Genomic DNA, 24,159 nt, shown 5'->3' with positions numbered 1-24,159 from the left:
GTATGCCTAGGCTTTACCTTGCAAGTGTTTGTGTATAATGTTATCTTGAGATGACATTTGTTTTCAGTGTTAAGTGTTTTCCCTTCTCTCACTATCTGCTTTTTACACAGAATTAAGGTGGGTTTTGTAAATATTGTACATCATGTTCATAGCTATAGCTTTAGTGTTATGGTGGTGGGTTTTCCTTTCTCTTGTAATTTGTCATCCATCTTTTGTACATAGCTTTCCTTATTCCTATTTTTGGCTGTACATAGTGTGAACTTACTGTCTAACCTTGACTTGTTATGTAAATGAAGTGTTTAGAACATGTAGTGTGTGTCTCTAGCACTCCACTATTCCTCCTGTTCTCTACAATACCTTACTTAGTCTACTTTCTTACTTAAATGTAACTTATTGCCTAAAGTAAAGTTTACTATTTACTCATGTGTCTTTTCCCTGATATTGTCATAGCTTCCAAATCAGATTATTCTTTCTCTCTCATACTAGGTTCTGTGTGTCTTAAATACTTCCTTAAATCTTTATGTGGATATAATCCCTTTATTTTCCCAGTTTTTGGGTAGCTTAGCAAGTATGCTCCAGGGTGTGGAATTTTACTAATTTTAAATGGACCAGCATAAAGTATCTGCCATTTTTTGTTCAGTTTCTTAACCTTGGTAGACTTAGGGTGTGTCCTAAGTAGTACCTCCTCTCCTACCTTGTATTCTGTTCTGTTTCTATGTCTGTTGTCAAATGCTCTCTTTCTATTTTGACCCTGTTCTTTTAAGTGTACCAGTGCTTCTCTGATCTTTTCTTCCAAAGTAACTTCATGATTGGTTAACTTAGGTAAAGGGTTGATCCATTCATTTCTTTCCTGTTGAGAAAACATTGGTTTGGCTGGTATATAGCCTGTAGATGTGTGTGGTAGATTCTTAAAAATTTCTTCGAATGGTGTAAGGTACTCTAACCATTTAGTCTGTTTATGTGGGATGTATGTTCTGATGAACCTGTTCCATTCTTTGAATACCCGTTCTACCAGATTTGCTTCTGGGTGAAATCGTGAAATGAGTATGTGTCTTATGTCTTGTTCTGTCATAAAACTCTTCCATCTGTGGCTCGTGAAAGTCGTTGCGTTATCAGTAAGAATTGCCTGTGGTTTGCCCACTCGTGTAATGTAATCTTCTTTGATTCTCTTAATGATATTTGTGAGGTAACTGTTTTTGTGGCAAACAATTTCAAATATTTTGTGTATACATCACATAATGCAATCACATATTTAGTTCCTCCTTTTGATGTGAGTAAGGGTCCTGCAGCATCTAAAGCTACTATTGATGAAGGCCTCTCTGGTATTATAGGATGTAACTCTGTTCTTGTCCCTTGTTGTCGTGTTTCACCTTTTGACAAATGGTGCAATATCTAAGTACTTGCTGAATGCGCCTATGCATGTTTGGGAAGTAGCAATAAGTGGATATCTTACTCATGCATTTGGAAACACCATAGTGCCCCCAAATCCGATGAGTGTATTGTATAAAGTTCTCCACAGACGCTTCAGGTATGCATACACACCAATGCTTTGAAGTGGGTGTACGCCTATAAAACAAAACTCCTTCAGATAAACAGTAGTGTGTAGAGATCTTGTTGTTCTCTCCCGTAATTAGTTGTTCTTTTACTGACTTCCATCGTGGATCTTTCTCTTGCAGGAGTTTCATATTTTTGCAAAGTTTTAGATAATATGGTCTGTAATTACCATCACACATTAATAGGATTCTAAAGGCTGTTGTCTGTTCTGTAAGTTCTGTAAATTCTGTTAAATTTTGAGGTAACCTCGACAAAGCATCAGCTATAACGTTTTGCTTTCCATCCATATGGACTATTTCAAATTGAAATTCTTGCAGGTAAAGACACCAACGAGCTAACCTGGCATGTAATAGTCTGCATGTCAATAGAAATGATAAAGCTTGGTGGTCACAAAAGACTTTAGTGCGATTACCCGACAGATAGTATCTAAATTTCCTGAATGCCCATACAACAGCTAGTGCTTCTAATTCAGTGACTGAGTATGACCTTTCACATTCAGTTAATGTCTTGTTAGCAAAGCTTATAATACATACAGTTGATGTGTTGTCCATTAAACGTATCTGAAACAAGGTAGCACCAAGGCCTTGAAAACTTGCATCAGTGGCTAAACAGAAATCCTGTGTCATATCTGGGTGATGTAATAAGTCTGCATTTACTAAAGCTTATTTGATAGCATCAAAATCTTCCTGACATTCCTGTGTCCAAATTCATGTGTTGTTTTTTTCTCAATAGGTTTAACAGAGCTTCACTATTTAAAATTTGGTGTGGCATAAACTTCCTAAAGAATGATGCTAATCCTAGAAATGCCTTAAGCTGTTTCTTTGTTTGAGGAGTAGGACAATTCCTGATTGCATCTATTTTACTTGTGTGTGGTCTTATTCCTTCCTCACAAATGATGTGGCCCAAAAATTTCACTTCCTGCCTGGCATATTTTGGCTTTTTAAGATTTACAGTAACTCCATACTCTGAAAATTTTGTTAACACTTCGTTTAGTAAATCTAAATGTTCTCTCCAAGTGGTTGTAGCAATGAGTAAATCATCTACATATACTTTTCCACGACTACATAATTCAGGCCCAAGTACCTGATCCAAGGCTGCTATAAATACTCCCGCGCTGACACTCAGGCAAAAAGGTACCACAAAAAATTGATAACTTCTCCCATCACATACAAAAGCTGTGTATTTACTGCTACCTACATGCATTACTATTTGCCAGTACGATGCTTTCAGATGGATAGTTGATAGAAATTTTACACCATAAAGCATTGGTAGTTGCTCGTCCAACTTACCTGGTTTTGTTCTTACCGGGATAATAATTTTATTGATGGCTCTAGCATCCAAAACAAGTCTAACTGCACCGTCAGATTTGGTAACTGGCAAGAGGGGACTGCAGTAAGGTGACTGAGATGGCTCTATAATTTTCCATTTCAGCATTCGTTCTATCTCTTTGTTTACTGCCTCCCTCTTGGCCCATGGTATAGCGTAAGAAGAGTGGCAAAAGGTTTCATGTGGTTTAGCGTCCATTCTGTACACGTAATCCTTCACTACTCCTGGTCTTTTACTAAATACTTGTTTACGTGTACACAGTACATCACAAAGTTCACGTTGTTGCTCAGTTGTTAAGCTGTTGCACTCATGTACCTTCTCTATAATTTCGTGTGTGCTCACATGTTCTGTGTCACCTCCAGGATAGTGTTGCTGTTGATTTGTAAATAGAATTTTGGGTAGTGTTAGCTCGAGATTAACCAAATGACAATATCTACTATGCATTGCAGGTGTTCTTATCATGTCCACAGAAAATACCTTTCCCTCAAACTGAAATGTGCATTTACCTATGGCTATATCCAGTATAACTTGGTGTTGTCTGAAAAATTCCATTCCTAGGATACGGTTTACTATGAGCTTTTCAACTACTAAAAATGAGGATTTTATTTCTGTGTTCGCCAGTGTAACAGGTGCTAGTGTCTGTATTTTAACTCCCTTTGACTTATTTCCCATAGCACTTAATATTTTGCAATTCTGCACTAGAAAGGTAGACAACACTGTTGTCTTGTTAATCTGTTCGAACAAGCTGGTTGACATTACATTCACGGATGCGCCTGTGTCCATAACAATTTTCACAGGTACGCCTCCTAGTGTCCCTTCAACCAACGCTTGTACATCATCTTCTTGTCGATGTGTAAAAATTGTTCCGTCAAAACACAAATCTTCCTCCATCTCCGTGTCCATATCATATCTGAAAAGGTTTATTGTTTTCGTGTTATTGCCCTCTACTCCGCTGTCGACTACTGCTGCAGGGGTGAGCAGTGTCGCGTGCTGTTTTCCGCGGTGTTGGCAACGCTGCCGTTAGCTAGCACGGGTGTACCGGCTGTGTTGTTGTCATTCAATTCAATAATATTTACACTTGGCGTTTGCACTTGCCACGCATTGCCAGTTGCTGGATATGTGCCTGGCCTGTTTCTTCGGAAAGTGTTGTTGTTTCTGTTATTGTTCTGTGTGTTATTATTTTGCCAATGTGGATTTGGCTGAAATCTGTCCCCGTTCCTATTTCTGCCGCTTTGATACCTTATTCCTCTACAACTTGAACCGACACTAATCACAAAAATGCGGGACATTTCAGCGTTTCCCAAAGATTTAAAGGCTAGAGGGACATTTTCGAAAAAAAAAAAAAGCAGGACTGTCCTGCGAGAAACGGGTCAAATGGACACCCTTCCTCAGAGGGACCACTTTATCCCTCCTTTCCCCCATAATAAATATTGGCGCACTGTGGCTAACCGGTACCGTAATATGACGATCCTAAAGTAGAATGATGAATGATGTAAACAGCTGAGAGAGAGCTTGTGTTTCAGAGACAGACCGAGTTAAGTGATAACTACGTAACTGTGGAGTAATATTCCAGCACTGAAGTATTACAGGGATACATGTGACACATATGGGAGCCGTGTCGGCTTTGACCGAAACGTAAGCCGAGGTTAGAGGGTAGGAGATGTTGTAAGTAGGCTGTTTAGGTTTTTATGTTGGTAACGCCACGCAGCGCTCTCTATTAAAATCGCTGACTGGGCTGTGTGCAGTCTGGCTGGTTGGACTCGTTGTTGGAAGTTATTCGCCAGTGTAGTGTTGGGCAGTTGGATGTGAACAGCCGGTAGTGTTGGGCAGTTGGAGGTGAGCCGCCAGCAGTGGTGGATGCGGGGAGAGAGATGCCAGAGTTCTTAGATGTTAGTATGAGCGGACGATCTAGACGTGTGTCCGTCAGAAAAAGAAATTTGTTAAACTGGATGTCAAAATGACTTTTGAACACTATTAAGGTAAATACATTGTTTGTTCAGTATCAAAATCTTTCATTTGCTAACTATATGCCTATTAGTAGTTAGTGCCTTCAGTAGTTAGAGTCTTTTATTTAGCTGGCAGTATTGGCGCTCGCTGTATTGCAGTAGTTCGAGTAACGAAGATTTTTGTGAGGTAAGTGATTCATGAAGGGTGTAGGTTATTGTTAGTCAGGGCTACTCTTTTGTAGGTATTATTGAAAGTCAGATTACGTTGCGCTAAAATATTGTGTGTCAGTTTAGAAATGATCAGGATAAGCAAAGAGAAAACTGTCTCAGTACGTTCAGTTTCACTCTGGAGTTTGAAAATAATGTAACGTAGAGGTTTTACCAGCACAGTCATTCTTTACATTCAAAGGGGAAGTTTCAGCGAAAGTGGCAGCCAGTGGCTAGCAACTGGTGTCTAGTGGCCGGAGAGTTATCTGCAAACAGCCACACGTGGCCGGCACCACTAGGAGTGGGTGGTGGGGGCGGAGAGAGGGGCAGGCAGGCTGCGCGCCCACTCCGTCGGGCCTCCCGTATAAAAGACGCCGCCGCACGTCCGCCAACGACTCGTCGTAGACGCACAGCAGTAAACGACGAGCGCCATGAAGACCTCTGTGACTTTGGTGCTGGCCGCCGTGGCACTGATGGGCCTGGCCGCTGGACACAGCCGTGAAAGACGAGACACAGGTGAGTTACATCATGAATAACTGTGGTGATGGGAGTGGAAAGGATACAGGATGAGAAAGAGATGGGAGAGGAATAATGACTACCTATCGCACGGAGCGTGGTAACAATGCAAAGTCAGGAGCTGAAAATTTGTGCCAGCCTGGGTCTCGAACCCAGATGCTCCGCTTGTCTAGAACAGTTGCTATAACCGCCTCTGCCATCCAGACACACTTCCCGACACACACAAAGTCCCATCTTCCTGCTCGTCCCACCGCAACGTTCAAATGTTCAAATGTGTGTGAATTCCTAAGGAAACAATCTGCTAAGGTCATCTGTCCCTAGACTTACACAATACTTTCACGTATGCTAACAAGGGAACCTCCCCATCGCACCTCCCTCAGATTTAGTTATGAGTTGGCACAGTGGATAGGCCTTGAAAAACTGAACACAGATCAATCGAGAAAACAGGAAGAAGTTGTGTGGAACTATGAAAAAAGTAGGCAAAATATACAAACTGAGTAGTCCATGTGAAAGATAGGCAACATCAAGGACAGTGTGAGCTCAGGAGCGTCATGGTCCCGTGGTTAGCGTGAGCAGCTGCGGAATGAGAGGTCCTTGGTTCGAGTCTTCCCTCGTGTAAAAAGTTTAATTTCTTATATAATCAACTTCGCTCTCCAAAATTCCGGGACATGTTCAGATTTGCTTGGACATATGCAGGATTTGACGGTCTACACAAGGAAAAATTTGAAAACGTTAAAAACGTATGTTTTGACAGAGCACAGGGAAAAATGTGCGACTGTGAAACTGTTGCATTCCATTGTTGCAGTTTATGTGACAAACTCTTACGTTTTCATCACTTTTTTGGGAGTGATTATCATATCCACAAGAAAACCTAAATCGGGCAAGGTAGAAGAATCTTTTTACACATTCGCCAAGTGTACAAGTTAGGTGGGTCGACAACAAATTCCTGTCATGTGACGCACATGCCGTCATCAGTGTCGTATAGAATATATCAGACGTGTTTTCCTGTGGAGGAATCGGTTGACCTATGACCTTGCGATCAAATGTTTTCGGTTCCCATTGGAGGGGCACGTCCTTTCGTCTACTAATCGCACGGTTTTGTGGTGCGGTCGCAAAACACAGACACTAAAATTATTACAGTGAACAGAGACGTCAATGAACGAACGGTCAGATCATAACTTTGCGAAAATAAAGAAAATAAACTTTTCACTCGAGGGAAGACTTGAACCAAGGACCTCTCGTTCCGCAATTGCTCACGTTAACCACGGGACCATGGCGCTCCTTAGCTCACATTATCCTTGATGTTGCATATCTTGCGCATGGACTACTCAGTTTGTATATTTTGCTTATTTTTTCATAGTCCCACATAACTTCTTTCTGTTTTCTCGATTGATCTGTGTTCAGTTTTTCAAGGCCTATCCACTGTGCCAACTTATAACTAAATCTGAGGAGGGTGCGATGGGGAGGTTCCCTTGTAAGAACAAGTAGTCCGTGACAAGGCGTCTCAGAGCGCACGGCCACTCCACGCGGCACAGCAACGTTCCCGCCCATTAAACCACTACTCCCAGATTTCGGACATTGATTGTGCATCTGGACTGGAAGATTTTGTCAAACAGAGCTACGGATATGAGTGACATCTTTTCTGTCGCACATGTCTGACAGAACAGACACTATCCATGTCCATCATGTTCAACAGAACAGACACCACTCATATCTCCATCGAGTTATATCAAGGCATGGCTCTCACCCACATGTTGTTACAAGTACCTGCCAAAGGTGGACGTGTAAAGCGGGTTTTAAGCCTATGTCAAACGATGCACCTAAACCATATACTTATGCACCAGCGCCCCAAGCTTACATATCTGTAACTACATGCTGGTTCACGTAGACCTATTACACCATCCACTTGGGATATACCTGGCGCACCTGCCCGGTAGACAGTGATAACGCGCGAAACGCAAACAGAACCGTCTGATCTCTTGTTCTTCTACCTCGCGAAACACAAGGGGGACCGTGGGACATATTGGAACGTCATCCATTCGTATTATTTATGTGACTCGAGGCTCCTATTTCATAAGAAATGGTTTTATCATTATTTGTTAAGTAATTGTTATTCTCTTATGTAGATAACTACTGTTCGGAATTACAGACTTAACAATTAGTTTTATTTTAAGACATTTGGTTAAACAGGTATATGTATTTATATAGCATTTTGCACATGGAGGACCCACTTGTTTTTGGAGCTATTGCCCCGGCAGTGACAGTAAATCTTCTGATTAGGACAGAACGACGACGAAAGCAAAAAGCCGGACGTTGTTCAAATAAATGGTTCAAATGGCTCTGAGAACTGTGGGACTTAACTTCTGAGGTCATCAGTCCCCTAGAACTTAGAACTACTTAAACCTAACTAAACTAAGGACATCACACACATCCATGCCCGAGGCAGGATTCGAACCTGCGACCGTAGCGGTCGCGCGGTCCAGACGTTGTTGAGTTCGATCCTGGGAAGGGACAAAGGCAGGGGATTATATTCACTGCTTATGAAAGAACTGAGGCTCGAAGACCCGCATGAATTTAGTAGCTTCGTGGAGATGGACATGGCCTGTTTCGAGAAGCCGCTGTCAATGACAGAAGATGGAATTAGCAAGTGTGACACAGTCTGTCTCACATTCTCGAAAGTAAGAATTAAATCATATGTTTAATCGTTTTGTGATCACACCAGCCTACATTATGAATAAAATACAGATAAATGCGCTGTTACGTGAACGAGTATGTAGTTATAGATATGCCCCTTTGGGGCGCTCCTGCATAGATGTACGGTTTAGGAGCCTCGTGTAATAGGGGCTTAATATAATACACATAGTACTCTTTCGTATAACATTCGCCATATATTCCTAGTCCAATGTCGTTCTCTTCGTCAACTTTTTACGGACGCCTTTCTTTACTTGATACGTCCTTATATTGGTTTCACATCCTATTTTCTACAAAAAAATCTTCCCTACCCTTTTACTACTCCCACCAATTTTTATAATCTGTTCTACATCTTATAGCTTTTGACTGTGCTCATAATCTCCCCACTGTCGCTCCTCCAGTGCCGTTAAACTATTCCCAAATATTTTTCTTGTGTTCTTAATACGACTTTCCCCTTAACAGTTCTTTCTAAGGGATACTTTTCTTCCCAGTTCTTTTTCAGTATCATTTATTTATTATTTCCTCCAACTACATCAATTTCAAGTTGTTCTACTTTCTTCAATATTGATTTCCGTAGACAATGATTCACTTACAACATTCTCCTCCGATTTACAGTTTGCAGACACACACACACACACACACACACACACACACACACGCACACACAAACGCACAGTGTGATTCAGCTGCCCCTACTCTTGGTTTGATGCAACCTGCAGTGCATTAAAATACCACACTCGGGATTTCGTATTCTCTCACTCGCTACATGCTAACTATTAGCCCTTCAAAAAATATGAACATGACCTTTTTATAGGAAATGTAATGTAGGCAGAGTACTGGGTTGCGTTTTCGATTGATGACATAATTTTCAAATAATTCAAGAAAAACGTACAGAAATGACCTTCAAAATGTTTTTTCTTTAATAACTCGAAAACCGTGGCTCGCAGTGAAAAGTATCCCAGTACAAAATGTAACAATATTAAATTCGCAATAAAAAAGATCTTGTTCGTTTTATCTGTAGGAGTAACAGTACGCGTGTAGCGAGTGAGAGAATACGAAAATCTTGCACATGGAATTCGAAGGTGTTGCCAGGCTGCATAAATCCCAGTGGTAGAGGCAGCTGAATCACCCTCTGTGATCAAAAGTATCAGGACACCCGCCTGAAAATCATTTATACGTTCGTGGCACCCTCCGCCCCTAAGGCTTGGGGAATGGCAGCCCATTCTTCAGGGAGTGTTGCACTGAGGAGAGGTATCCATGTGGGTCGGGGAGGTATGGCACGAAGTCGGCGTTCCAAAACATCCCAAAGGTGTTCTACAGGCTTCAGGTCAGGACTCTGTACAGGCCAGTCCATTACAGTGGTGTTGTTATCCTGTAACCGCTCCACCACAGGCCGTGAATTATGACAGGTGCTCGATCGTGTTGAGAGATGCAATCACCATCCCCGAATTGCTCTTCGACAGTGGGAAGCAAGAAGGTGCTTGAAACATCAATGTAGGCCTATGCTGTAACAGTGCCACGGCCGGCCGGAGTGGCCGTGCGGCTCTAGGCGCTACAGTCTGGAACCGAGCGACCGCTACGGTCGCAGGTTCGAATCCTGCCTCGGGCATGGATGTGTGTGACGTCCTTAGGTTAGTTGGGTTTAATTAGTTCTAAGTTCTAGGCGATGATGACCTCAGAAGTTAAGTCACATACTGCTCAGAGCCATTTGAACAGTGCCACGCTAAACAACAAGGGGTGCAAGCCCCCTCCATGAAAAACACGACCACACCATAATACCACCGCCTCCGAAATATACTGTTGGCACTCACACGCCGGCAGAGGACGTTCACCGGGCATTCGCCATACCTACACCCTGCCATCGGATCGCCACATTGTGTACAGTGATTCGTTACTCCACACAACGTTTTTCCACTGTTCAATTGTCCAATGTTCACGCTCCTTACACCAAGCGAGGCGTCGTTTGGCATTTACCGGCGTGATGTGTGTCTTACGAGCAGCCGCTCAACCATGAAATCCAAGTTCTCTGACCTTCCGCCTAACTGTCATAGTGGATCCTGATGCAATTTGGAATTCCTGTGTGATGGTCTGGATAGAAATCTACCTATTACACATTACGATCCTCTTCAACTGTCGGCGGTCTCTGTCAATCAACAGACGAGGTCGGTCTGTACGCTTTTGTGCTGTACATGTCCCTTCACGTCTCTACTTCACTATGACATCGGAAACAGTGGTCTTGGGGATGTTTAGGAGTGTGGAAAACTCGCATACCGACGTATGACACAAGTGACACCCAGTCAGATGACCACGCTCGAAGTCCGAGAGTTCCGCGGGCCTCCCCATTCTGCTCTCTCACGATGTCTAATGACTACTGAGGTCGCTGATGCGGATTACCTGGCTGTAGGTGGCAGCACAATGCACCTTATATGAAAAACGTATGTTTTTGGGAGTGTACGGATACTTTTGATCACATAGTATTTATAGTCCATGTTCTGAGAGGTGTAGTATGGGCCAAAACAAAAAAAGTAGTCCAGTAAGCATGGACTCTAAAATCACACCGTAAATGCTATGAGCACTTGTTCAGTAGAACAGATGGATTTCACAATAGCGAAGATGGATAATGGCTCATAGCTCTTAAAGTAGGCATTTCAGAGATGTAGTTTACAGGACAAATTTTTGTTTTGTTTAAATCCATACTACTACCTTTCAAAATAAGGAATACTTTTTTCTTTAACACTCCGTATACGTGATGAGTCACGTAACACCCCTTTTATTCAGTGAACCTACCAGGTATCAGAGCCAGGTATCAGGATAGTACACTAATGGGTGTGCTTTTTGGCATGTGATAAAGAGTCTTAACTCCTGCTTCGATCGAGATATTGAAGCAAGTATTGTTTTTTGAAACACTATAACATACTTTCTTTAATGGCCTCCGAAAGCGCTTGAGAATACGAGTACTATGCTTGTTACTGCTGATGTTGAAACTCGTCGCAAAAGAATTCGAGAAGTTTTGTAAAACTGAAAGGCAAGTCGGCCGGAATCGGCTATTGCATTGTAAATACTCTCATGCCAGTCTAAGTCGTTGTATCAAGCCTTTAGTCTGTTTACTTGTCTGCATTGTAGACCTAGCAGTAACTGTGCTGTCTATCGGCAAGTTATTGCTGTTTCAGCTTTCCTTGTATCCACTTGTACACCAATGAGAAGAAGTTATACATGCTACTTTTATACGACGAATGGTGGCATGAGACGTATTGCCAAGGAATGTGGGATCAGCGAGAGGAGTGCCATTCGCTTCTTGCAGAGACATAAATTCTACCCTCACAGTCTGTCACTGCATCAGGCACTCTGAGGACGTGATTTCGATAGTCTCATAGAATTTTGTTGGTTTTCTCTGCATCGCTTGAGAGACGATACTACGTCTTTTCCAGCGTGTGCTTTTTACCGACCAAGCAATGTTTACGAACCATAGTAATGTAAATTTACGTAACATGCACTACTGGGCAGCAGAAAGCGCACGCTGTGTTGCAGCGTAAATCCTGCATGAAAAATTTCCTGACCGTTGGATAAGATGGAATGCTGCAGTATAGTGACTGGCCAGGCCTCCTCTTGATTTCGTACTATGGGGAGTACTGATAGATGAAGTTTATCATGAAGCCCCAGCTACACCAAATGATATGCGTCGTCAAATCACAGCAGCATGAAACGACATATCGTCCAATGTCCTTTCATCTGTTCATCTATCTCTCGTCCGCCCCCGGGAGCTGAGTGATAGCCGGCACGGTAGCTCAACGTGTTTGGTCAGAGTGTTTAACCGCCCTCTGTAATAAAAAACTGAGTTAATCGATTAACAAACAATTTAAAGGGATGCCTTACGACGTCCACCCCGAGCAGATGCAACGAACAAAAGAGAAACAAAACGAGATTAAAAAAAGTAAAAAAAAAAGTGGTCAGCGATCCAGACTGCCAATACTAAGGGCCCGGGTTCGTTTCCCGGCTGGGTCGGAGATTTTCTCCGCTCAGGGGCTGGCTGTTGCGTTGTCCTCATCATCATCATTTCATCCCCATCGACGCGCAAGTCGCCGAAGTAGCGTCAAATCGAAAGACTTGCACCCGGCGAACGGTCTACCCGACGGGAGGCCCTAGTCACACGACTTTATTATTATTATATATCTATCTCTCGAGATGCGATTGCAAATGTGCCTTGCAGTCGATGGTAAACACTTTGAACGCATACTTAGGTAAAATGTAGAACTACGTTAAGAAATGTATTTATTTTTTAGGTAACATGTCGTTAGTCACTCTGAATAAAACGTTTATTTAAAGTGTTTTATGTCTAATGACAGTTAAGAGTAGTATTTGTAGACTTTACTTTAAGAAGCATTCAGGAGTCTCCAGGCAAACACAGGTTAGGTATTATTTTTTTTCAAATTTAAGAAAATTAATGTAGTAGTTTCCATTTTCTCTTGAATAGGGCCGTTTATCATTAAGAAGTATGAATGACTGACGTTTCTGATTCGGCTTTGACAGGTATGCAGCAATGGGGAGAGTTTAAATGAAAAACAGGCTGACGAAACTGTAGTTGTTTACACAATAATATGGAAACATAGAGTAATTTGAAATAGATGGTACTAAGCCCTGTCTGATGCTCCAGAAACTAGCATATACAAAATCGTAGCTTACCCTGTATCTGTGTCCTATAGGAAATGAGAATTTGCCATACGAGGAGTAAGCGGCAAGTGCCATCATCACCCGATTTTCCAGGAACTTCACTCAGTGGAAGAGGAGTCAAAATAAGCAAACACCTGCCTCGGCTTCTCCGTAGATGCTCGACCGTTTTCTGAAATAACGACAGTCAAAGTTTCCACTGTATTTTCGATATACTTTTCGTGCATTTTACCACCACGCATACTCAGACGGAAGGATAACTCGGTGGTTAGCATCGCGGATTCTTAATTTTGTGACCTGCGTTCGAAACCCGGTCATTGTTTTTATTTATTTCATTTTCTATTGATTTCATTTATTTAGTTATATCTTTAGAAGGTTACTACACAAATGTTTCTCGTCAAATTAGGGAATACAAGGCGTTAAATTAATTGTATAATTACAACTGGATTCCGCAATAAGTGTCACACATTTACACTCCTGGAAATTGAAATAAGAACACCGTGAATTCATTGTCCCAGGAAGGGGAAACTTTATTGACACATTCCTGGGATCAGATACATCACATGATCACACTGACAGAACCACAGGCACGTAGACACAGGCAACAGAGCATGCACAATGTCGGCACTAGTACAGTGTATATCCACCTTTCGCAGCAATGCAGGCTGCTATTCTCCCATGGAGACGATCGTAGAGATGCTGGATGTAGTCCTGTGGAACGGCTTGCCATGCCATTTCCACCTGACGCCTCAGTTGGACCAGCGTTCGTGCTGGACGTGCAGACCGCGTGAGACGACGCTTCATCCAGTCCCAAACATGCTCAATGGGGGACAGATCCGGAGATCTTGCTGGCCAGGGTAGTTGACGTACACCTTCTAGAGCACGTTGGGTGGCACGGGATACATGCGGACGTGCATTGTCATGTTGGAACAGCAAGTTCCCTTGCCGGTCTAGGAATGGTAGAACGATGGGTTCGATGACGGTTTGGATGTACCGTGCACTATTCAGTGTCCCCTCGACGGTCACCAGTGGTGTATGGCCAGTGTAGGAGATCGCTCCCCACACCATGATGCCGGGTGTTGGCCCTGTGTGCCTCGGTCGTATGCAGTCCTGATTGTGGCGCTCACCTGCACGGCGCCAAACACGCATACGATCATCATTGGCACCAATGCAGAAGCGACTCTCATCGCTGAAGACGACACTTCTCCATTCGTCCCTCCATTCACGCCTGTCGCGACACCACTGGAGGCGGGCTGCACGATGTTGGGGCGTGAGCGGAAGACGGCCTAACGGTGTGCGGGACCGTAGCCCAGCTTCATGGAGACGGTTGCGAATGGTCCTCGCCGATACCCCAGCAGCAACAGTGTCCCTAATTTGCTGGGAAGTGGCGGTGCGGTCCCCTACGGCACTGCGTAGGATCCTACGGTATTGGCGTGCATCCGTGCGTCGCTGCGGTCCGGTCCCAGGTCGACGGGCACGTGCACCTTCCGCCGACCACTGGCGACAACATCGATGTACTGTGGAGACCTCACGCCCCACGTGTTGAGCAATTCGGCGGTACGTCTACCCGGCCTCCCGCATGCCCACTATACGCCCTCGCTCAAAGTCCGTCAAGTGCACATACGGTTCACGTCCACGCAGTCGCGGCATGCTACCAGTGTTAAAGACTGCGATGGAGCTCCGTATGCCACGGCAAACTGGCTGACACTGACGGCGGCGGTGCACAAATGCTGCGCAGCTAGCGCCATTCGACGGCCAACACCGCAGTTCCTGGTATGTCCGCTGTGCCGTGCGTGTGATCATTGCCTGTACAGCCCTTTCGCAGTGTCCGGAGCAAGTATGGTGGGTCTGACACACCGGTGTCAATGTGTTCTTTTTTCCATTTCCAGGAGTGTATTACACTTGTAATATATCTCTGTATGGCCACGCATTGCCGGGGTGGTAACACCAGTTCCCGTCGGATCACCAAAGTTAAGTGCAATAGGACTTGGCCAGCACTCGAATGGGTGATCGTCCGGTCTGCCGAGCCCTGTTGGCAAGCGGGGTGTACTCAGTCCTTGTGAGGCCAATTGAGATGCTACTTGTTGCGGAAGTAGCGGCTCCGGTCACTAAAACTGACAACGGCTGTAAGAGCCCCTCTATATCAGGAATCGTTAGCGCCAGGAACAAGTCCCCCTAGTCACTGGGCTGCTGAAGACACGGCAGTCGGTCAGTACCATTAGGCCTTCATATCCTGTTCGGACGGAAATTAGTTTTGTATGTTGTATAGCTTCCCCCCATGAACCATGGACCTTGCCGTTGGTGGGGAGGCTTGCGTGCCTCAGCGATACAGATAGCCGTACCGTAGGTGCAACCACAACGGAGGGGTATCTGTTGAGAGGCCAGACAAACGTGTGGTTCCTGAAGAGGGGCAGCAGCCTTTTCAGTAGTTGCAAGGGCAACAGTCTGGATGATTGACTGATCTGGCCTTGTAACAATAACCAAAACGGCCTTGCTGTGCTGGTACTGCGAACGGCTGAAAGCAAGGGGAAACTACAGCCGTAATTTTTCCCGAGGGCATGCAGCTTTACTGTATGATTACATGATGATGGCGTCCTCTTGGGTAAAATATTCCGGAGGTAAAATAGTCCCCCATTCGGATCTCCGGGCGGGGACTACTCAAGAGGATGTCGTTATCAGGAGAAAGAAAACTGGTGTTCTACGGATCGGAGCGTGGAATGTCAGATCCCTTAATCGGGCAGGTAGGTTAGAAAATTTAAAAAGGGAAATGGATAGGTTGAAGTTAGATATAGTGGGAATTAGTGAAGTTCGGTGGCAGGAGGAACAAGACTTCTGGTCAGGTGACTACAGGGTTATAAACACAAAATCAAATAGGGGGAATGCAGGAGTAGGTTTAATAATGAATAGGAAAATAGGAATGCGGGTAAGCTACTACAAACAGCATAGTGAACGCCTTATTGTGGCCAAGATAGATACGAAGCCCACACCTACTACAGTAGTACAAGTTTATATGCCAACTAGCTCTGCAGATGACGAAGAAATTGAAGAAATGTATGATGAAATAAAAGAAATTATTCAGATTGTGAAGGGAGACGAAAATTTAATAGTCATGGGTGACTGGAATTCGAGTGTAGGAAAAGGGAGAGAAGGAAACATAGTAGGTGAATATGGATTAGGGGACAGAAATGAAAGAGGAAGCCGCCTGGTAGAATTTTGCACAGAGCACAACATAATCATAACTAACACTTGGTTTAAGAATCATGAAAGAAGGTTGTATACATGGAAGAACCCTGGAGATACTAAAAGGTATCAGATAGATTATATAATGGTAAGACAGAGATTTAGGAACCAGGTTTTAAATTGTAAGACATTTCCAGGGGCAGATGTGGACTCTGACCACAATCTATTGGTTATGACCTGTAGATTAAAACTGAAGAAACTGCAAAAAGGTGGGAATTTAAGGAGATGGGACTTGGATAAACTAAAAGAACCAGAGGTTGTACAGAGATTCAGGGAGAGCATAAGGGAGCAATTGACAGGAATGGGGGAAATAAATACAGTAGAGGAAGAATGGGTAGCTTTGAGGGATGAAGTAGTGAAGGCAGCAGAGGATCAAGTAGGTAAAAAGACGAGGGCTAGTAGAAATCCTTGGGTAACAGAAGAAATATTGAATTTAATTGATGAAAGGAGAAAATATAAAAATGCAGTAAGTGAAACAGGCAAAAAGGAATACAAACGTCTCAAAAATGAGATCGACAGGAAGTGCAAAATGGCTAAGCAGGGATGGCTAGAGGACAAATGTAAGGATGTAGAGGCCTATCTCACTAGGGGTAAGATAGATACCGCCTACAGGAAAATTAAAGAGACCTTTGGAGATAAGAGAACGACTTGTATGAATATCAAGAGCTCAGATGGAAACCCAGTGCTAAGCAAAGAAGGGAAAGCAGAAAGGTGGAAGGAGTATATAGAGGGTCTATACAAGGGCGATGTACTTGAGGACAATATTATGGAAATGGAAGAGGATGTAGATGAAGATGAAATGGGAGATACGATACTGCGTGAAGAGTTTGACAGAGCACTGAAAGACCTGAGTCGAAACAAGGCCCCCGGAGTAGACAATATTCCATTGGAACTACTGACGGCCGTGGGAGAGCCAGTCCTGACAAAACTCTACCATCTGGTGAGCAAGATGTATGAAACAGGCGAAATACCCTCAGACTTCAAGAAGAATATAATAATTCCAATCCCAAAGAAAGCAGGTGTTGACAGATGTGAAAATTACCGAACTATCAGCTTAATAAGTCACAGCTGCAAAATACTAACACGAATTCTTTACAGACGAATGGAAAAACTAGTAGAAGCCAACCTCGGGGAAGATCAGTTTGGATTCCGTAGAAACACTGGAACACGTGAGGCAATACTGACCTTACGACTTATCTTAGAAGAAAGATTAAGGAAAGGCAAACCTACGTTTCTAGCATTTGTAGACTTAGAGAAAGCTTTTGACAATGTTGACTGGAATACTCTCTTTCAAATTCTAAAGGTGGCAGGGGTAAAATACAGGGAGCGAGAGGCTATTTACAATTTGTACAGAAACCAGATGGCAGTTATAAGAGTCGAGGGACATGAAAGGGAAGCAGTGGTTGGGAAGGGAGTAAGACAGGGTTGTAGCCTCTCCCCGATGTTGTTCAATCTGTATATTGAGCAAGCAGTAAAGGAAACAAAAGAAAAATTCGGAGTAGGTATTAAAATTCATGGAGAAGAAATAAAAACTTTGAGGTTCGCCGATGACATTGTAATTCTGTCAGAGACAGCAAAGGACTTGGAAGAGCAGTTGAATGGAATGGACAGTGTCTTGAAAGGAGGATATAAGATGAACATCAACAAAAGCAAAACAAGGATAATGGAATGTAGTCTAATTAAGTCGGGTGATGCTGAGGGAATTAGATTAGGAAATGAGGCACTTAAAGTAGTAAAGGAGTTTTGCTATTTGGGGAGCAAAATAACTGATGATGGTCGAAGTAGAGAGGATATAAAATGTAGACTGGCAATGGCAAGGAAAGCGTTTCTGAAGAAGAGAAATTTGTTAACATCCAGTATTGATTTAAGTGTCAGGAAGTCATTTCTGAAAATATTCGTATGGAGTGTAGCCATGTATGGAAGTGAAACATGGACGATAAATAGTTTAGACAAGAAGAGAATAGAAGCTTTCGAAATGTGGTGCTACAGAAGAATGCTGAAGATTAGATGGGTAGATCATGTAACTAATGAGGAAGTATTGAATAGGATTGGGGAGAAGAGAAGTTTGTGGCACAACTTGACCAGAAGAAGGGATCGGTTGGTAGGGCATGTTCTGAGGCATCAAGGGATCACCAATTTAGTATTGGAGGGCAGCGTGGAGGGTAAAAATCGTAGAGGGAGACCACGAGATGAATACACTAAGCAGATTCAGAAGGATGTAGGTTGCAGTAGGTACTGGGAGATGAAAAAGCTTGCACAGGATAGAGTAGCATGGAGAGCTGCATCAAACCAGTCTCAGGACTGAAGACCACAACAACAACAACATGTTGTATAGTAAGTTGAGCGGTTACAATCTTTTTAAATTCTAATATTCCTATATTTCATTCTCATATAAGTTATTAGATTAATTCTAATACACAAAAGCACCAAAGAAACTGGTATGTATAGGCAGGCGTATTGAAATACAGAGATAGGGAAAATACGGAGCTGCGGTCTCCGACGCCTATATAAAAAAACAAGTGTCTAGTGCGGTTGTTAGATCGCTTATTGCTGCTATAATGACAGGTTATCGAAATTTAAATGAGATTGAACGTAGTTTTATGGGACATAGCATGTCCGAGTTAGCGATGAAGTGGGGATTTTCCCGCGCGACCATTTCATGAGTGTACCGAGAATATCAGGAGTCTATAACACATCAAATCTCCGATATCGCTGCGGGCGGAAAAAGATCCTGCAAGAAAGGGACCAACGACGACTGAAGAGAATCGTTGCAGATTTCAGTGCTGGGCCATCAACAAGTGTCAGCGTCCGACCTATTGAACGAAACATCATCTATATGGGCCTTCGGAGCCTAAGAACCACTCTTGTACTCTGGATGACTACACGGCACAAAACTTTAGGCCTCACCTGAGACCGTGAGCACCGAATTTGGACTGTTGATGTTGGTCGGACGAGTATCGTTTCAAATTGTACCGAGCGGATGGGCGTGTACGGGTATGGAGACAAGTTCATGAATCTATGGACGCTGCAAGTCAGTAGGGGAATGTTCAAGCTCGTGGAGGCTCTGTAATGACGTGGGGCGGCTGCAGTTGGAGTGGTATGGGACCCCTGATGATGACAAGTGACACGTACGTAAGCATCGTGTCTGGTCACCTGCATCCATTCATGTCCATTGTGCATTCCGACAGACCTGGGCAATTCTAGCAGGACAATGCGACACCACACAAATCCAGAATTGCTACAGTGGCTCCTGGAATACTCTTCTGAGCTTAAACACTTCCGCTGGCCACCAAATTGCCCAGATATGAACATTATTGAGCGTATTTAGGATACCTTGCAAGGTGCTGTTCAGAAGAAATCTCAACCCCTCGTACTCTTACGGATTTATGGACAGCACTGCAGGATTGATGGTGTCATTTCCCTCTAGCACTTCTTTAGACAATAGTCGAGTCCATGCCAAGTCGTTTTGCGGCACTCCTGCGTGCTCGCGAGGGCCCTACACGACATTAGGCAGATGTACCAGTTTCTTTGGCTCTTCAGTGTATTTTATTGATATGTTTATTCTTCAGGAAGATTTGGTGCATTTCCTTGGATGATGCCGATCGCAGACACTTTCGAAGCACAGATATTTCGAACATCACGACCGTCGGGAAAAGACGGGTTTGCCACAGTGACATTTCTTAGAATGAAACGCCGTTAGGATTAGTGAAGATTTCGCACATCGGAAATAATTTCGTGGCAAACCATGTATAACGGATCACTTTTCCGATGCTTTCAGTTGATTTTGTACCTATATACACTATAGGAATTTCATCGAAAACAATTTCAAATAATTTTTTCTTTCTTTCTTTTTTTTAATTCGTTCATTTGACCTACAATTAGTAGACGAATAAGGCCAAGGTTGTATCGGTATACAGAAGAAAGAATTCGTGTAGCAATCTTCTTCAAACATGGGTAAATAAACGCAAAATATAAATGGAAGTAATATTCTGGTTTCAAACACGAGGCGCAAAATGATGAACCTGCGACGTTAACCACTGTGCCTCTAGCTCGGCTGAGAAAATCATCCGGTAAAACGCACAATAAAATTCCTAAAAATAGTACGAAAACTTTGACAGTCGTTTTTTCGGAAATGGTCGAGAATCTAAGGACAAACCGAGACAGATGTCCGTTTATTTTGACCCCTCTTCCATGAGCGAAGTTTCTGGGAAATCGGGTGATGGCCTTGCCGTGTTCTTCTCTAGGGTGGTCATGTCTTGCTGCATATAACGATGGAGCCACGCATGAGAGCTCTGTCTGGCGCTGTTTGCATCGTAATAGCTGACACTGGACGCATTGACTTCCAATTACTGTACATTTCTCGAATTCCTTTACGAAGAGTTTCAGAAAATGTCTCAAATGGCTCTGAGCACTATGGGACTTAACATCTGAGGTCATCAGTCTCCTAGAACTTACAACTACTTAAACCTAACTAACCTAAGGACATCACACACATCCATGCCCGAGACAGGATTCGAACCTGCGACCGTAGCGGTGGCGCGGTTCCAGACTGAAGCACCTAGAACCACTCGGCCACACCGGCCGGCACGAGGAGTTTCAACCATAACATTAACAGGCCCCATCTGTCGCCTGTTACACATCTCCACAGCAATAAGTAAGGTATTTAGCTTTCCCAATGTTTCCATAGCAGCATGATTCGTAAATTCCGTGCGTGTTTTTCTGTTTACGAGGCTTAATCTCGCTTTTTTATCTGTAAATGTAAATTCAGGCAGTCTGTAAAGCAGTTTTATTTCTTCTGAACAGCAAGTTACACAGCTCATTAAAGCATCAGTGTCCACTGAGGGCACGTTGGGGGGGGGGGGGGGGGTAGCAGGTTGCGTATCTAGGCTTCTGTCTGCTTTCATGTTTGCCGGCCGAGGTGGCCGACTAATTCTAGGCGCTACAGTCTGGAACCGATCGCTACGGTCGCAGTTCGAATCCTGCCTCGGGCATGGATGTGTGTGATGTCCTTAGGTTAGTTAGGTTTAAGTAGTTCTGGGGTTCTAGGGGACTGATGACCTCAGCAGTTAAGTCCCATAGTGCTCAGAGCCATTTTGCTTACATGTTATCTCTTTATTTAGTCTTGCTAGGATAGGTGGGATGTGTGCATGTTGTCTGAGGACGCAGGAGAAGCTGGCCGCTGTTCACGAGCAGTTGAATTCGCTTTTGCCTACGATAAGGCCCCCTTCAGGTTGCTGCCTCGGGGTGTAGCGGCGGCAGAGAATCTGGGGCGTCACGTGGGACACCTCAAATGGTTCAAATGACTGAGCACTATGGGACTTAACTGCTGTGGTCATCAGTCCCCTAGAACTTAGAACTACTTAAACCTAACTAAACTAAGGACATCACACACATCCATGCCCGGGGCAGGATTCGAACCTGCGACCGCAGCGGTCACGCTGCTCCAGACTGTAGCGCCTAGAACCGCTCGGGCACTCCGGCCGGCGGGACACCTCAGGTGTCGCTAACTTCGACCACGTACTCTGCTACCAAGGCACCTACTAGTGTAAGCTACGCGGAGGATCTGTCCTCGCAGCAGTGGGATCCGTGAATTGTCAGTCCTTTCAAAATGTCCATCAAATTTGTTGAGGCAGGCCAATTGTTCTGCAGAAGCCAGATGTTTCACGTGTCTGGCTTCTGGGCGCTCTTGTGTCTAAGCATCTCGCAAATGTCAGTAGGTACACAGAGGGCTCTGGCCCAGATTTACAGGAATCGCGTCATGATCAACACTGTTTTATCCGCGGTGTCATATTACAACTGACACAGTTGTGCATGTCGTATTGCTGACGTCAATACCAACACTTTCTTATCTCCGAGGTCATTCCAGGAATCGCACTTGAAGAGTTGGCAGTTGGCATCTGTGTTTCGCAGCTTTGCAGCGAGCCGAGTCGCTTTTCATGTCGCCCTGCTGTGGTAGTTGCGATGCGTAAGCAGCATTATCAGCGATGCATGGCGGATGTAAGATAATTCAAATGAGCAGTTGAGTGCTTAATTCCCAAACACTAGACTGTAGGGATACGTCCATTCAACATGTAACAGGAAAAGAATAGCTCACAAAGTGGCACTGAACATCCAGATGGAAGTGGACAATGATTTGTCGAGCCACCATATCCTTTTGTTCTCGTGGCCTGGCAGATAGTCTCTTCATCTCTCCTGACACTCCTTAGGTCACAGACTCTAAGCATTGTTACTGGCAGGCCGTTTTCAAATGCCCCTAAAGACTCTTACCGTTTTGTGACCAGGCCTCCCAGTGAAGGGTAGAAATTTCTGGACTTGTATGAGCTGTTTTGAGACTCGGAAACTGGTGTTTGTCTCACATTTTCTCTGTCGAGGCTGTTCCCAGCGGTGGTTGCATTCGACCCATCCCATTGTCTCAGACCTAAACACAGTATGAGATGCAAAGTTATTTATTTTACCCTTTTAGGGCATCATCACATTTTGTAAAAGTAACTGGGTGTAAAACCCATCTGTTATGGACTCATACAGAATGAGAGGTGGACCACTATTCACACCAGCAAACGTTCACCGTAGCATGGGGCCTCCATTACAAAAGTGTAAACGCGGTATCAGATGTGGGCGGCACAAAAGTTCCATTTAGCACTCAAACAGATATGACTATGACGTACTAGATAAACACCTTAGCGGTATGTGTGTTTCCTAGTATGACACACTCATATCTGTGGGAGCGCTAAACAGGCCTGTTGTCCCATGCACAGTTGATAGCACAGTTATAATTCTGTAAGCGTAGTCCTATGCTGTGCTGCTATGGCGAAGATATTCTGGTGAGATTAAGGTCCACCTCTCACTCTGTATGAATCAATGACGGATGCGTTTCATACCCAGTTATTTTTACACCATCTGACGAGGCCCGAAATGGGTGAAACGCGCTCATGAATGAAGACCTTTGCAACACAGAGTGTCTTTCAATCTGAAATATTTCCAAACGGTTACTGTACCAACCGGTCAGAATGAAATGTAATTAATTCTCAATACCATTGTGTAGCTGTCTGGCCACATTCCGTATTTGCGAAAGCAGCTATAAAAAAAGACTCATTTGTTTACAAAGACTGTCTCCGCGTGAGACATGGCCAGTCTTATGTCTGTGGTTCATTTAAGAATCTACTGATGTTCGTAATTTATGAGCATCCATCTGACTGTCTGTCAAACTTGTTTACCCAGGACAGCAATTACAAAGTTTCACATGTCTCCCTGTGTGCATTCTTGACACTTTTGTGAGTAGGCTCCAACTCAGTGCGTGTGTGTGTTGGTGCTTATGGGCGCTCAACGCCGAGATTATCAGAGCCCTGACACATAGTAAAGGAAACGAATGTGGTCAAAATTAGTAAAATGAGGTTATACCCGCAAAGACAACGGGAAAAGACTAAAGATCTATACAGAGACTAAAACATAAGTAAAACGAGAAAGGAGCTAAAAGGACGCCACAGGAAATTGTCACTGGCTGGCCACCTCCCGACTATACTGCAGTATCGCGATTAATAGTGAGAGCTCAAATGGGATCACATGGAAAAACAAACAAGGTGGACTTTGTAGCAAACCGAGCGCGAGTGCTGTTGAGGAATTCACTATAAAATTGATAGGTCCTACAATGCCTAAGCCGCAAAATACGTTATCAATCCTGAAATCTATAGCAGGTCGTCGGTGGGCAGCGTTCTGATGATGCAGGCCCCGGCTTCTGCTGTGCAGCAACTCTGTTTCAACCCCTGGCCTCGAAGGCTGTCCAAGAATTCTAAATTCTGCCGAAAAAGTGTGACTAAGTAACAAGGCCGTCCGACTCCAATGAAGATCAGATCCCGAATGCCCTGCGCTCGCACACGCAAGTGCAAAGCATTGCTCAACTCCCTATTACCGTCGAAAACCGCGAATCAGCATTCAGTGCTGATTCCAAAATTCCCCCACAGTGTCTCAGAACATCATTCGCGCCAATAGCGACCGTTCCCTCCAGTTTCGAGCGGGG

At 44.0% G+C, this 24,159-nt stretch overlaps 1 protein-coding gene across 1 annotated transcript in view; it reads left to right on the top strand.

Annotated features, from left to right (window-relative positions):
• Positions 1–5,464: 5,464 nt before the first annotated feature.
• LOC126455908 (hexamerin-like) overlaps positions 5,465–24,159 on the top strand; it is a 33,097-nt gene continuing 14,402 nt past the window's right edge. The window contains exon 1 of the mRNA XM_050091666.1: positions 5,465–5,549. Coding sequence (XP_049947623.1) covers positions 5,465–5,549 — 85 coding nt within the window. The remainder of the gene's footprint in view (positions 5,550–24,159) is intronic.

This window comes from Schistocerca serialis, chromosome 2 (assembly GCF_023864345.2).
Source record: "Schistocerca serialis cubense isolate TAMUIC-IGC-003099 chromosome 2, iqSchSeri2.2, whole genome shotgun sequence".
Classification (NCBI taxonomy): Eukaryota; Metazoa; Arthropoda; class Insecta; order Orthoptera; family Acrididae; genus Schistocerca; species Schistocerca serialis.
The sequence above is the reverse complement of the archived record's forward strand: the minus strand, read 5'-3'. Positions and strand labels throughout refer to the sequence as shown.